General features: G+C 39.5%; 1 protein-coding gene across 2 annotated transcripts in view; it reads left to right on the top strand.

Moving 5' to 3' along the window:
* The first annotated feature begins 8,386 nt into the window (after positions 1–8,386).
* gprc5c (G protein-coupled receptor, class C, group 5, member C) overlaps positions 8,387–16,441 on the top strand; it is a 27,137-nt gene continuing 19,082 nt past the window's right edge. For both annotated transcript variants that reach the window (XM_008296133.1, XM_008296132.1), the window contains exons 1-2: positions 8,387–8,593; positions 12,025–13,038. In XM_008296133.1, coding sequence (XP_008294355.1) covers positions 12,051–13,038 — 988 coding nt within the window. In that variant the 5' untranslated portion in view covers positions 8,387–8,593; positions 12,025–12,050. The remainder of the gene's footprint in view (positions 8,594–12,024; positions 13,039–16,441) is intronic.

Genomic DNA, 16,441 nt, shown 5'->3' with positions numbered 1-16,441 from the left:
ACTGTGAAAGATTAAAAACCTGAAATGTTCACTGTTGTTTCTCATCATGTCATTGACTGAGAATCTGTAAGATTGTACAAGTAGATGAAATAGATTGTGGGTGAGTTGAGAAATGAAAAAAAAACAAACAAACATAAAGGCATCATGAAAAGTCCCATCTTTGAGCTCACGTTAACGCTGAAGTTAACGTACCATGTTTTCACAGGCTGATCTAACTTGATTGGTAGTTAAACTGATGCAAGTACAGTTCTGGAGTTTCTAAATGGTTCAAAATGTTCTATTTGTTTAATCAATGACATGATGAGACATAACTGAACAATTCAGGCTTTTATCTTTAATAATTTCTGACATGTTGTTGTTTAAACAGGATCAAATGTCAATGTGCAAAAACAAAAACTGTGGGCCAACACGCAATTCTTATTTATTTATTTATATTTATCCTGGGACGTATTTAAAATAGTAAGCTAAAATATCTTTATAAATATCAGTATTTTGTGCGATAAAAATTTTAAACAAATCAGAAACGGTTGCGCAGAAATCTGCTGATTTTAGACGGAATGAATCAGGAGGAACATTAATCGTTATTTCAACGTAATGAGTTCATCAACTCTGCTCCCTGTGTGGTTGAAGGAGGCTTCATCTTGACTGTGGGAGCAGCGGAGAGCGAGGAAAACGAGTTTTAATCCGAACCAGCTGCTTTTTCTGCAGTTGTGTAAAGATGCTGAACGTCCCTGCTGAGCAAAGCCAATCGAGCAAAGAAATCTCCGCTCTCAGGCACAAAACCCACAGCTGCTGAGGCCACTGTTTATTTTTCATGAACTGCAACCTGACGGAGCCTCGAATGAAACTGTTCAAGCTGCAGGAGCGAAGACCTTCCTCTTCAAACAGAACCACCAGCCGGCGTGGCCTCCGCTCTGACCAAACAAACCACAGATTAGCCTGATGCTCTGCACAAACACACACAAACACAACACTCTCACGCACGCACACAGTCATCAGCTGGTACATTTCCATTTGCGCCGAGAATCAGCGACCTCTGATTAGAGAGCCGCGACTGCACTTAAACCTACTAGCTGCTAATTTATATGTAGGATTTAGGATTTTAATGAGCCATTCCTTGTTGATATGTGTGTATTTTTTAGTTGCAGCCTTTGTAAAAAAAAAAAAAAAAAAGCGAGCTACGCTGTCAGTTTGATTTTTCATGCGGCACTTACATGTTCTATTAAAGTTCTTTTCTGTAAAACACTGAAGCCTCATTTCATGATCATTTAGAAAAGATACTGACTGATTAAATATATTTACTACTAAGGAGCGTCACCATCTTCCTCCGTCGTCTGTCTTTCTTACTTTGCTTCATGGGTTTCATCTGAAGACACAGTTTAAAGGTTTAATAAGTTCTATAGACATGCTAAAATGGGTTTGCTGCAAAATTACGCTCAGTAGTCGTGAAAATTAGACCAACAAAGATAAATACAATGAAATGCTGTGATTGCCAACATTTATTGTTACCAAAAGCTATTTACTGTATAGTTGATTTAAAATTTGAGTTCTACTGTTTAATGCTGTAACTATATTTGTCAATGATTTACTGTATTTTTATCCACTGTTAAATAAAATCCTGTTAAAAAAAATAAAAATAAAAAAATCTGGCAGCAACGGGGGCCAGAAAAAGTATGTTAAAAAATGGTGGACGCTGTGGCAACCAGAAATGTGAAAAAACAAAGAAGAAAGTAAGAATAACAGCAAAACCAACAAAGCACCGCATTACAAAATACACAAAACATGACATTTAAAATACAACAAAACAGAAAAAGCAACGTTTTACAAAACACAACAAACAAACAAATCAGAGAACAGACAACACATCATCACGCAACATATTAGAAAACAGCACAAAACAGAAAACGACATCTGACAAAACATAACTACATATTGGTGATATTGTCCAACTCTCAATTTGTGATTCTGATATCAGCTGATACCGATGAAGAGTCGTGACCCTTAACAATCCTAAACCTGCTATCCGACAGGTTTTTGGGAAAAACAAACAGAACCCATTTAAAACAGCCTTAACATAGCGACAGCCTTGGATTCCGACTCTAACGTGACATTTTCAGGATGACGGCGTATTATCTGCAGCCAAGTACTGCCTGTGTGTTCTGGACACTTCCACCCCGTCAGAGCGCTGCCCCGGGGTGGAAGTGTCCGGAACGTGCACAAGCGCACCAGTGAGTTAGGCTGAAATCCAGCGATGTGTAATGTTCTAACAATACACTAGTTATTATAACAACTATAAACAATAATGAACAACTAATGGTCCTTCCAGCATCAAGCCCTCCTCGTATCTGGACCTCCGTCTTGACAATCCGACAGCCTTGCTATCCGACATACAAGAAAGGTTTTACATTTAGTGTTGGATTATCGAGTCACGTCTGTACATCTGTTACTGCAGCCACACTGGTTTACACTCTTCATGACCCAGTTTGGATGCTGGTAAATGCCGGCGAGATCCAGCCATTATGTCATCGGTTTTCATTATAGGCAATAAAAACCCAGATAACGTTATTGACAGATATGACATTTTTATGCCACTACTGCGCTACTAAATATGTTGTTTCTCTTTTCTAAAAGGTTTCAAACAGAGTTTTTTGCACCGCTGATGTGTGCCCTTATTTGCGAACACGTCTCAGCTGTTTGTCCGTTAGCTTGATGTTGCACAGAAAGCTTTAAGGCAGCTTTAATGTTTACACCAGAACAGTCAGACGCTGAAGTTCAAACATGATTTCTCTCCGTATGACGAAGATTCAGCCTCCTCTGCAGTTTCTATATTACCCACATGTTGTTCTTCATTATCTCCTCGGACCACCCATCCCGGTTTAGAGTTTCCACTCGGAGCCACCTGCCTGCTCTCGTCCCTCCTCGTCCTTGCTGTGTTTTCAGTCACAGTACGAGACGCCGCCTCCGTCCCCGGTGCGTCGCCTCCCGGTCGACTCCCGCCGAGTTCTGAGAGCTCGAACACAGATGCGGATGCGAAAGCTGCTTTGAAGCTGCTTCCTGCTGCCTGACGGTACCGGAGGGGGGGTGGGAGACCTCGAGGACGGCGGGGGTCGAAGAGATGGACGGACAAACACTTAAAGACGTAATGGGGCGCTGAGATGTCGGAGCAGGTTTGATTTAACACCTGGTGATGCTTCGGGATGCTTCCACCAAACCAGGTGGAAAGACGAAGCTCAGCATTCAGGAAATACAGGAACGAACTGGAAATGGATCCACAGGGAAGCAAAAGTGCAGATTTAACACATGTACGTCCAGTATGTTGGCGGTTCCAGATACCCCTCATGAGGGGGAGACAAATTTAACAAATTCAACAAACCAAAAGTCTTTCAAAGAAGACCAACGCCTCCTCAACAGTGATGACCAAAATAGGAAAAGGATGTCAGGAGATGTGTTGCTGTGCCATCTTGGGTTTAGTTCAGATGTGGTCGTCCCACTTGGGTACGTAAACGTCACCGTCACATCCCCTTTAACCTTGTAGCTCCCCACTTGCCATCATGCAAATGGTTGTTAAAGTCAAACATCCAGTCCAATCACCATGAGGATGTAAAGACACTACAAACCACACTGAGACCAACGGTGTAAGCAAAAAACCAAACTTGCGTCCATATAAATGAATCATGAGTCCAATGACAGGGGTCAACGCCCTTTAAAATACATCAGTCTGGGTAAAAAAGGTCAAAAGAATGCAATAAGTTCTTAAAAACTGGCAACTGACAGCTTTTACAGGATCTTCTGAAGAGATTTCTTAGTAAAAAGACTTGTCTGGACATTACAGAGGTAAATACGGGGTTGACGAGATGAACAGAGGATGTAGTTTTGGTGGATCTTTTTCAGAATAAGCATCAAAATAAACTCGGTTTCTTTTGATAAGTGAGCTTCATCAGTCTCTTCTGTGGCACTTCTTTGGTTTCAGGTGTAATTTCCTGCTGAAATATAAACGCAGGCATGAATTTGACCCTGTGGCGCTCCGGGAAGAGCTCTTTGTGTTTGACTTAAGGAGACAGCGATTAAATAAAGACCTCCACGGATGAGATAATGTGGGCTGAGCTCAGGAATGAGACGGTGGAGGTCAGATATTTCAGATATAAATGAATGTAGAAACAGACAAGCGATGACCAGGAGGAGCCAGATGGATGGAGGCGAGGAGAGAAACCCGGCCTGGATGAACGGCAGCGAGGCTCCAAGGCCCGCTGGAGGACTTAATTATAGAGAATGGAAAGCTGAAAGCATCACTTCCCTCCAGTGAGAGCAGATGGAGGAGCTCAAAGGAGAGAATGAACGTCCGAACAGAGAGCGTGAGATCAGCCGGGGGCCTCGCCGGAGCAAATGAAGCAGGAAAAATCAGCTCTTGAGCAACAAGTGTGAGCCTCTGCATGAACTGGTCCTTCAATGATTGACTGGAGCTCCTGAGCAGTCAGCAGCTAGAGCCTCACTGCTGCTTTGTTAAATACTACAACCCAGACGGCAGGTTCCTCTGGATCATAGCTGATCTGCATCTGGACGCGCTTCAAAATGCACTTATGGTGGTAAAAAATAATATTAATGTGTAAATATTAAAGCTCTGCACACTGTAAAAAAAAAATGAAGAGATTTTAACTGCATTGTTTTGAGCATTATTTATGTATTTTACAGATTTTCCAGCTTTGTGACATTAATGATCACAACTGAAAAAAGTCAGAAAAAAAGGAATTAATTTACATGTAAACAAACAAACACACAAATAAACAATCAGACAAGAACTATAAATAAAAGCCACATGAAACCTGTGTGTGTTAACTAATGGGCAGTTTGTTCTCTGTAAAATGACATTATTATTATTTCTGTATTTAAATCAGCAACAAGATATTTTACAGATATTTACTGGTGTTTGAGGAGAAAAAAAACATGATTATTGTGATTTTAAAATGTTATTTTTTTGCCAAATTTTCCCCTTTTTTGTTTAATTACAGATAATATCTAAAAAAATATTAATATTATGATATATTTATTATATATAAAAATAATAATTTGCATGATCCATGCTCATCATAAAAAAGTGTATGGAAAAAAAAGCAAATAACGTCCATGTTAAAGATTTGTAATTTTATTTTATGATAATTTGTTATTTGACAATGTTTGACTACAAAATTAAACTGTTGTATTTAAATCTAAAAATCGAATTATTTATGGATATTTGCCACTATTATTTAATTAAAACTAAATGTATACAGTTTCTGAACGTTATTCTACCATTTATCATTTATATATTTATGTTTCTGCTACTGGCTGCTAGATTTTCAGAGTTTTGTGACTTCTTTTATTTATTTCTTTATTTATTTTACAGTGTATAAAGAATAATTGTACAACATCTTTTACCTCAACTCTAACCCTGTTTTTCCACCTCTAGTCACTTTATTTGTTCATATTAATGTTTATAATAAAACACTGTGAAATACAGTTAACTGATGAGACTGATCTTAGATCGTCTTTGTCAACACTGCTCTTCCAAAGGTTAATTTAATTTAATAAAATCACGTTATTTATAGAAAACTCAAAACTGCTTCAAATTAGGCACAAAAATAGAAACAAAAAGATTAAAGTACTTGTAGTGGTTGAGTTTTACATAAATTAGTCTAAAAATTTCATCAAAGGAGTGAAAACCGTAATAAACAGACAAATGAAATAAATACTCATCAATGGGATATATTTTTTTGTCCAGGTGAATTAAAGGTAAAACTCCGACCTGTCAGTGGCTCAATGTTTGAGGAGGTTCCAGCTTTATTGTTTTACTGCAGCGCCACCTGTTGGTGAGACATTATGAGACGTTCTCTCTGGTTTGCTACATGCAGCTGCAGTTTAAATCGTGTTTGCTGCTGCAGATTGTCTGCATGAGGTTACATCTGCAAGAGATTACACATAAATATATTTACCACATAAAGAATTAATGAGTCTGTTTTTTCGGCTCATGCATATCTGTCATTTGATGAAAACTTGATCGTATTTGAAGGGAAAGTGTTTTTTCTGTGCAACGTCTGTGTCTGTGCATCGACTAACCCTCAGTAATACTGTTATTTCCACAAACAAAGAATCTGTGCACTATCTGAATATATAGAAGAATCTGCACAACATCAACAGCACCTCTGACTCTCTGTTTTGTGCATTATTCCCTATCCGGCTGTAACACTGCAAATTCCCCCACTGATGCATAAATAAAGGCTGATTTCATCCTGATTTTTATGCATGTATGACATAAAAGTGACATAATTTGACAGATGTTCTGCTCTGTAAAGCCTTTTTCTTATAAACACTGTAAAAGATACACATTGAGATTTTCTGACAGCTGGATTTAGAAAGGTTTTTCAAGATATATTCGTGGTATTTAAACACTGGTCTGGTGCTTCTGTTGATCCTCATTTCCACCAGCAGATGTCTCTACACACCACGCACTCGTTCAGAAGGTCCAGTTATCCTCCAAATGTGTCTGTTTATATAGTTTTACACGCAAAATGACCAGTGGAAGAATGATTTGGGCTGAAACTTATTAAAGACTATAGCGCTAGTTGAGGGTAAATCAGGGCGACGTGGCCTAAAATGTGGCTTCATGTGTGGAAAAACGAGCCTCAGTCAAAAAAAACAAACAAAAAATATGATGAAGTGGCCTAAAAATAAAGGACTTAGAAGCTTTGTGTGGATGGATTATAGTGAAAACAACGGAAGTGCAGAATTTGGTGCCTTTACATGTATAAAAACATGATGCCATGAAGATAAGAGTCCAAGCTGAAGTACAAAACACAAGATCCTGCTCTATGAGATGCTCTCATGATGGCTGTGACAGAGAATGAAGGCGTTTTTATGAGGGCTGAACATGAACAACCTTTAAAACACCTTGTAGTTGTTCAAGCAGCTGATTTTAGTACCACTGACCTGCATGTAGACCCGCTGAAAGCTGAATAATGAGTGAGTAGCCTGAGCTGAATGATTGATTGATTGATTGATTGATTGATTGATTGATTGATTGATTGATTGATTGATTGATTGATTCAAGGCAACACAGAGGGACCTTTATCATTCCGTTAAATGGTCACTATTACTTATCAGTGCCACTTATTTGGGCTGTCAGGAATCTCCTCCAGCATCTAGAAGTCCAGCAGATGATTTATCGCCTCATTCATTCGTGATTGAACTAAAGTCCACATTCAGTCTCAGGCCACAATTAAAGTTTTGTTTTGTCACTCAAGTCTTTCGTTGACTTTCACTCGGTGTTTTTCTCTCAGCGTTTGATTGCATTTAGGCAACAGAACAACACAGTAAAAAGAACAAAACAAAATAAAAAAGAAAGAAAATCAGGCATCAACTGTGTCAGAAAAACAGACCGTAAACAAAAGTGTAATTCTGCAACATTCACTGTAAAAAAACCAACATAAACAATGACGGATTTCAGCAGAACATTTACATTTTAACGGTGTAATTTTACAGTAACTTTATAAAAAATGATTTACTGTTTTTAAAACTACAGATTTTGAAATCAACACTTTTTTTCTGGGAGTTTATCAGATATTGTTTTTAATTTAACAAAACAGGGAAAAATCAGTCAAATAACACATTTTTCTAATTTATATACAGAAAGAAAATGTGTGATTTTACAGTCAAACATCGGAAAAGAACAAATCACCGTGAACTAAAACTGATTTCTGACATTACGCGGACATTATTTGTAATTTTGTCGTTTTTTTGAGCAGATTAATACATTTTTCTTGGGATTTCACAGATTTTCTGTAATTCAACAAAACATGGAAATTAGATACAAAAAGGTGATTTTTTTTAAAGATACTAATTTTTAGTCAAAATAACTAAATTTTCTGATGTAAATACAATAAAATGTGTGTCATTTTATGGTCAACCATTGTAAGTGAAGCAGTTACCTTTAAAAAATTAACACTACTTGGATATTATCTACAATTCTGTCCCGTTTTTCATGCTTCGGAGGGTTAAAGCTCAAATTTGAGATTTTAACTTAATAAATCAAAATTATGAAGAGAAAAGCCTGGATAATAGTAAAATAATCTAAAATCTAGAGATAAAAATCTTTTCTAAAAAAAAAGAGAGAGAGAGAGAGATAAGTTTAAATAAAATATAATAAATGAATAAAACGAGAAAGACCTGAAAATAACCTGAGTTCTTTCATCAGTTCATCAGACTCTTAATCACAGTGAAGTGTTGCTATAATGAAGGATGTGGGAGGGCCTCTGAAATGAATGGAAGTCAACGTGATGTCCTCACTAGTCAGGAAACAGCAGCGTGTGTGTGTGCGTGTGCGTGTGCGTGTGCATGTGAGAGAGGGAGAGAGAGCGCGCATCACGGCGGACACATCGTGAGGAAAAGCTCGTCAAAGCACCCAGAAACTTTTATTTTTGCGCTTCGGTGCGTCTTTGCGCAGCGTCCGGATCATCGAGCGGCTTCTTTGTGCGGGATTTAGTTTCTGCTGCGGATGATTTATGTCCGACTGCGTTTGAAGCAGGTGAAGATCGACGAGCTGAAGTCTTCCGACAACATCCAGGTACTTAAAAAAAAAACCCTGCTCGCCTTTACTCGCGGTCATTCTTGTGTTTATTTGCTGAGCTGAAGCTTCACTTTGTGCGTCAAACGTGTAAATGTGATTTATGTGTTTGTCTTTGTGCTCAGACTCCGTGCTTCATGTATGGAAGACCAGCAGTGCCAAGAAAATAAAAAGTTACTTAAATGTTCAAAACAAATAAAAAATAAATCTATTTATACTAAAAGTAAATCAAAAGTATGCGACAGAAAATGAACTTGTGACACTTAATCTCATACTTGCTCTCATCAGTGTCATCATGGTGAATAATTCAGATAAAATGATGAAACAAGTTAAAAACTGCATCTATTAAAGCAAAATCTTGTCACACAGCACCACAATGATGAGCTTTATGAAGTCATGTTAACATTATAGTTCATGTTTTGATCCATTTCACAATTTGTGGACTTTGTAAATCCACATTTTAATGTACGTTTGAATCTTGACTTGTGTCCGAATTTTGACTTCATGAATCAACTTCTTGATTTGTGAAATACTTTTATTGTTTGACTTTAAATTCAAGTTTATTGTGAGTTTTAGTCGAAATATTTTGATTCCTGAAGTCAGAGTTTTGACCAACTAAATCAAAAATTTTGAGCTTTTATCACTTTGCATTTCATATTTTGTTACTTATTAAGGCAGTTTTGTCTTACTAAGTCAAGACTTGGAATTAATTAAGCTGTTTATGTAGCAGTTTTGGATTTAAGTCAAGTTTTGACTTATTTCACAATCGTGAGTCACATTTCTGATGTTTCGTCTCATAATTTGCAATTTTTTAGCTTTTTTCCTCTTTAAATTCTGACTTTTTATTTCACATTTTTACTAAATTATTCCACAATTTGTTCTACTGCAGTCCCAATGTTGAACTACATCATAATCCTGACTCAGTGACTTAGTTAACATGAATATTGTTTTTAATCATGACCAACTTTTCTACTTTATCGTTTCATTTTAGTGGCGTAAATCGCTGCAATATTCATATAAACAAACACAGTAAACTGGTGTTGGTGGGCTTCGTTCAAAAATACAGACTGCTTCTTATCAACACGTGCTGCTTTTGTGGAGCTTAAAGAAGCAAAGGAGGACAGCAGTGACACTTTGTTAGGGTCTTTGTCTTCTGTACGGTGGTTAAAGTTTCTCTTATGGTCATTCATAAGCCGGATGCTAAAGTATTTGTAAAACAGTTTTTAACACGTCAAGTTGTGCTTGTCGATGTTTAAATCGAACCCAGCTGCAGATTACAGATGGGCTTGTGTGTTTTGTACACATTAGCTACTGAAACAATGACAGGGAAAGGATAATAGATTAACTGATAATAGCAACAAACTCAGGGTCAGATAACCGTCTAAAAAGGCTTTAGGGCTACAAGAATGTGCTCCCAGCTCCTTCCAGTCTCTGTGCTTTGTGTTTTTATCGCGTTGCATTTAAGCACCAATCAGGATTTATCTTATTTCATGTGTCAGTTTGTAGTAAAGTGATTAAACATTGGAAACAAGTCTGGTAAAGATTTGCATCATTCCAGGACATAGCTTATCCAGTAGTTCATGACCAAATAAAGTCCCAGTAAATTAACTGACAGAAATGTTCACACACTGACCCGTCGACTTTTGGAAATCTTCGGTGTCTCAGGTCGTAAATATTTGTAACATTTACAAGCACTTTATGAGAGCAGTTAAGGATCTAGAGCAGCTTCTAAATGGACTTTCAGTTTATTCACTGTGATTCCCAAGATCAACAATGACCTCTGAGTGCAGGCTCTTGGAGAGCAGTCGAGTTTCATTGTTGTTTTACTGATTTGCTGTAGTTTTGATGACATGCAGCAGGAATCTGAGGTTATCTCTGAACACCTTTTGCATTGTAGAACCCAAAGTTTCACCACCAGTCCTTGGTCTAATCTGAGTGATGAAGTAGATATTTCCAAAGCCAAAGCTCATTTTTTGTGTGAAACTGACATAAAAATCAGCCTTGAGTGTCGACATTGAGCTTTGTGAAATTGCAATCATGCCATAAAACACTTTCTCCATGGCAACGGTAATGAAAGGACTTGAGAAATCTTAAGAAAGAACGCTGTGGGGAGTGTGTTTGATTAGAGATCACGCCCTCAATTGCAAACATATTAGTGATAAGGTCACAAACCTGCAATAAACCAGACTAATCTGAGTTTCTGAAAAGACAGAAAAGGTTTGTTCCAGAAAGATAATGTTGTGATTGAGTTACAGACGTCAGAAAGACCGAACATCCGCCACCACACCTGTATCGATTTGGCTCTGAGGCTGTCCTCGGTTCAGTGTAATTGGATCTGACGGGGACAAAGAGAAACAGCCAGACACAGCAGAAAGACAAGAACCGGACTGTGGTTTATTCACAAAGATGAATCCCTGATATTATGCTGTTCCGTAGAAAACACTGAAACGTTGGACTTTCTGATTTGATTCTACAACAGTTCGACCTGCAGGACTCCAGGTTTAGCCCCCGAATCCTAAAACACCCTGGTGGGTTTAAAAGATGTATTATTTTTTAAAAATTACACCATTTATCAAGACTAAAACTGTAACAGAAAGAATTGTTGAATTCTCACCTTTCTGACAGTCATTGGACGAATCATGTTTGACTTCTGGTTCCGTTGAGAAATTTAACCAAACTTAAAATTTAATTAAATTCACTTTGTTCCAGATGTCTCATTTAAAAAAATTACCAAAAATAAAGCGTATGCATGAACCAAATTGCGTGAAAAACTAAAAATTCTGTGCTCTTTGGTACAAGCAAGAAACCATGACTGACACTGCTGTGACCAACAGTTACATGGCAAAAATTCAGGGACTGTTCGGCTGAACTGCAGGCTGTGTTTACACAAGATGGAGCCAAATTAGAGCAACTGAGACCAAAACCAAAATTAAAATTTTAGGCTTCTTAAATATGAAGGGATTTTTTTCTGGTATATTTTAGGTTCTGTAAACACGATTTTATAGTTTGGCTGATCGGTTAAATTTTGACTCGTAAATACTGGAAATATGTTGCAAAATGAGCCCACAGTGAGTAAAAATGTGAAACTGCTTTGGGTTCAGGGGGCTAATGCACTTTCACCGCATTGATTCCTCAATCGTAATGTACACAAACAATATCTGTGGGCCGATCCTGTTAATAGTTAACGTTGTGAAAAAGAGCAGTTTGGTATTTTGGAGGCTTGGTGTAGCTCTGAATAACAGGGAAGTGGCTTTTTATTTTCCAGTTAAGCGTTTCAACTTTATGTGTTTCTTTGTGCGTATTGACTCATGCAAGTGTAATATTTGCTCGATTGGGTGTAGACGGCAGCTGTGGTGACGTACGTAGAGTCTTTGTCAGTATCTGTTCATGTCAGATGTCTTCAGTCGCTGCCTGTTTGTGTCTCTGAACAGGTGAGTCCCAGAGCAGCTCAGCCGTCATGGCCGCCAACGCCACCCCTCGGGGCTGCGGCCCTCAGTTGGACTCCCTCTACTATAACCTGTGTGACCTCAGCGCCGCGTGGGGCATCGTGGTGGAGGCGATAGCGGCAGCCGGCATCATCTTCTCCTTCGTGCTCTTCATCTCGCTGCTGGCCAGCCTCCCCTTCATCAAAGAAGCCAACCGCAAGAGTTCGGTGGCTCTTCACGCCTGCTTCCTGATCTGCACCGCCGGCCTCTTCTGCCTGACTTTCGCCTTCATTGTGGGGAAGGACTTCTCCACCTGCGCCTCGCGGAGGTTCCTCTTCGGCGTGCTGTTCGGCGGCTGCTTCGCCTGCCTCCTGATGCTGTCGGCGAGGCTCAACGTCCTGGCCCGGCGGGACAGCGGGCCCCGGACTTGGATCCTGTGTCTGGGGGCGGCGGCGCTGTGGCTGGTGGAGGTGGTCATCAACACCGAGTGGCTGATCATCACGATTGTTCGCCACCCGCTGGGGCCGCTCAACGCCACGGCTGAAATCAGCAGAGCCACAGCGACGCCCTGCAACATCGACAACCAGGACTTTGTCATGGCGCTGATCTACGTGATGACCCTGATTCTGGCTGTGGTGGTGTCCAGCGTGGCCGTCATGGCGGGCAGACACTCGCAGTGGAAGAAGGAAGGCGTCTGCATCCTCGTAGCGAGCCTCTTCTCCGTTGGGATTTGGGTGGCATGGATCGTCATGTACGTTTACGGGAACGAGCGGACCGGAGGGCCGACATGGGACGATCCCACCTTGGCCATCGCCTTGGTGGCAAACGCCTGGGTCTTCCTTGTCGTCTGCACCATTCCTGAAGTATGCTGTTTTACCGGTGGTGATGAGAGCCAGCAGGACTTTGGAGAAGATCTGTACCCGAGCCGAGGAGTCGGCTACGAGACAATCCTGAAGGAACAGAGCTCCCAGAACATGTTCATGGAAAACAAGGCTTTCTCCATGGACGAACCGGGCCAAGGTATGTAGTCTTAGTGGTATCTTCACTGATCTGAAAAGGTTTTTTGGGGATTGATTAGCTCAGATTTACAGTTCACTTGAAACTCTTTGTGCTGTTGGAAAAACCACCAACTAAACTCCCCTGAAAGTTTGCAGGGTTACTGCTTTCAATGTAGGTAGGGGTGTTTTTGCAACGGATCCAAAATAGATCTTTGGAAAATCTCTTTGAATCCAAGGAGGCACAAAAAATAGATGCAAAAAATCTGTATTAGATAGACAATAAGGAAAGGCACTCAGACTGAGAATAATTTGAGTGGCTCAAGTCCTGAGCTGGTCTTGGTAAAAAAAAAACAAAAAAAAACGAGAGGATCTATAGACACTGACAGAACCATAAAGCATTAAAACCTTCACATAATCCTCCATTTCTTTGCCACGGATCTAAATGTTCGGTTCTGTCTGCTTTAGCTGGAAGGCCAAGACTGTTTAAAACACACTGAACATGCAGTACAAACGATTATTAACATATATTTTTTCTCTAACTTTGGAGTTATTTGGAACTGGTGAGCTTCTATCCTCTATGAAAGCCACAAACTTTCAAGAGAACAGTTTGGGCTGTAATTTGTTTTAAGTTGATTTAATTCACAATTAACAAAATGTCTGATTCTTCTGTCCTTCATTGCCTTAGATAAGACGTTGACACAACACCAAAGCTCCTATTTTTCAGTGGGCTGGAATCAGTTTCACTCCTAGAAAGCAAATATTTGCCTGTTTGATGTATTTAAAACGTTTGTTTGCTCGCAAATTTAAACTGGAAGTTGCTTTAAGCTCGTATTTGCTGAAGATGTGACACATAGTCACGCAGCAAGCAGAGACATTAAAATGTTAAGTGAGGGTTCCTAGTATTACATACTACAGTCTGCTTATCAGAGTTTACACCGTGACCTTGCACTGAGGGCAGAATATTTCAAGCCCAAAACATCAGAAACGGAGCCAATATGCTGCAAAATGTCCTCAAAAGGTTGTTTTTCCGTCTACGTGATGATTCCACAGAATCTGATACGCTGAGTCGGACAGATCAGAGCAGGAAGTGTTTCGTTTGTAGCCTCACCGATGATGGATACAGAGGAGGATGGAAGCTGACATCCAAGTCAGTCAGCTGAGGTGTAGAAAGTTAAGCTTTTGGGAGATATTTTACATTTTCTCTACATTTGAGTGAGAAACTCCCACTTTTTACTTCACTGCAATTCTCCAACAGTTGGATTTGGTTTGTAGATTCATGTTTTGCATTAAACATGAGAAATATGGCTGTTGAGTGAAACTGCCTCTCTCTAAATCTGAGCATGATTACATACTACCAAGGCAGTATCTCTTCACTATATACAGTGCCTTCCAAACTGGTAACAGTACAGTGCAAGTGACATTTGTGCTTCTTAAGGCAACAAAATCAGTCTGGGTTTTGCCTGTATTATATATATATTCATTTTTATACCAAAACTCAAAAGTATATTAACAGTACAGTAAAATATTTTCAGATATCTGCACAAAAACAAAATATTTGAAATAAAAGCTTAAGCCAGTCTCTGAGTAATCCAAAAATGTACTCTTTTGTAGTGAGGATACAAATTTGAAATAATTTCCCTAAATGATTGTCAGGCACATTAACAACAATTGATTAATCGTTGAATAAAATACACTGGATGTTTTTCCATATGCTGATAATGCAGTTTTAACCGCTCATGCCTAATGTTTGCTGCAAGATCAACTCCTTTACTTTTTGAAATTTGAATGACAGATACCGTAAACACCACAGGCCTGTACTACGAGGCGAGATCAGTGGGTTATCGAGGTATGTTGAGCCGAAAGTCAGTTTTCAGTGTCATGAAGACGGCTCTCTTTTAACCTGCTAGGTTTCCATGGTAACTGATGCTGTGGCGCTAGGTCTCCATGACAACTGATGCTGTGGAGCTAGGTCTCCATGGTGACTGATGCTGTGGAGCTAGGTCTCCATGGTAACTGATGCTGTGGAGCAAGATCTTCATGGCTACTGATGCTGTGGAGTGAGGTCTCCATGGTAACTGATGCTATGGAGCTAGGTCTCCATGGTAACTTATGCTGTAGAGCTAGGTCTCCATGGCAACTGATGCTGTGGAGCTAGGTCTCCATGTCAACTGATGCTGTAGAGCTAACCTGGTCAGGAGCAGGTTATGTTCAGAGTTTCGGATTTAAATCGGCTGACAGAGCATCTCTCTTTAACCAGATCGTTTCCTGACTATTATTTATGAGCAAGACAGATTCTTAGCTGATGGGAATGTGTTTTATCTGCAGACATGCTGAGTTGTGTGTTACTAATATCACTGAATAAAGCCGTGTAGTTACAGTATCACACACTGTATGTATCGTGTTGCCATGGGAACCAGACATGTATTTTGTTGGCGATGCAGAAAACACATAAATATGTTTTTATGTTTGGCTCTGATTTGTTGTCAGGTCCGTTTACTCTGCTGGTACTGCAGCTGATAGAACATAGATGAGAACATGGATTATTCTGCTGGTATTTATTACAGAGAATATTCAGTCAGTAACATTAGTTTTACTTTGATTGGGCCAAAAGTTAAAGTGTTATCCTGCATTACGGGACAGTGTCAGACCTAAATGCGCTTCAATACAAAACCAGGTTTAAATATATGAAGTTTAAAGTTTAACTTTAACTTGCAGCTGTCAGTTGGAAATAAGCGGCTGCATCGGTAAAATATTATACATGAACACGTTTAACAGTTTTCTGCCAGCATTCCTGTCTTCACCATTTGCAGTAGCAGCGCTTTTTACCTTCATAAATGTTTATAGTCCTCATTGTTTTCCATTAAAACAACGTGTTGACTGAAGCAGCTGCACACGGATCGTTTCATTTTGTGTAGAAGAAGAGTCACATGACGCGTTAAACGCTCCTTTTTATTTGACCAGAGTCTGAAGCAGAAAGCCTGAGTTGACAAAGAAAGTTGAACCACCTTCGTGATTCTCATTATCCCTGATTGCGGCTTTTGTTTTTGTCGAGCCGGCTTACACAAAGAAAGCCCAGCTATATCAAACTTGCTTTGTAGTATACCCTGTAGTTACCAGCAAACTCTTCACAGCAGTTTGATATCAGAATAATACTCATAATTGGTCTACACGATGGAACACTTGTAGTTCAACCAGCTGCTGGAAACAGCTGGAACAGATGTCCACAAATACTTTCGCAGCAACTTTATCAGTCAAAAAATTCTGTCAGTATCCACTGCCACCTCCAAAACTGATTTACACTCAGAGTAGAGTGTTGCTGATGCGCTTCATCACTTCAGTGTTGTTGGAAGCTTGTAATCAGAGTCCAGCTGCTCCAGAATGTTAGCAGCTGACACACACTTAGCTCCCAGCTTGTGTTAGCATAT

Source organism: Stegastes partitus, unplaced genomic scaffold (genome assembly GCF_000690725.1).
Source record: "Stegastes partitus isolate 25-593 unplaced genomic scaffold, Stegastes_partitus-1.0.2 Scaffold1102, whole genome shotgun sequence".
NCBI classification, from domain to species: Eukaryota; Metazoa; Chordata; class Actinopteri; family Pomacentridae; genus Stegastes; species Stegastes partitus.
Note: the sequence above shows the minus strand (reverse complement) of the source record. Positions and strands in the feature narration are given on the sequence as shown.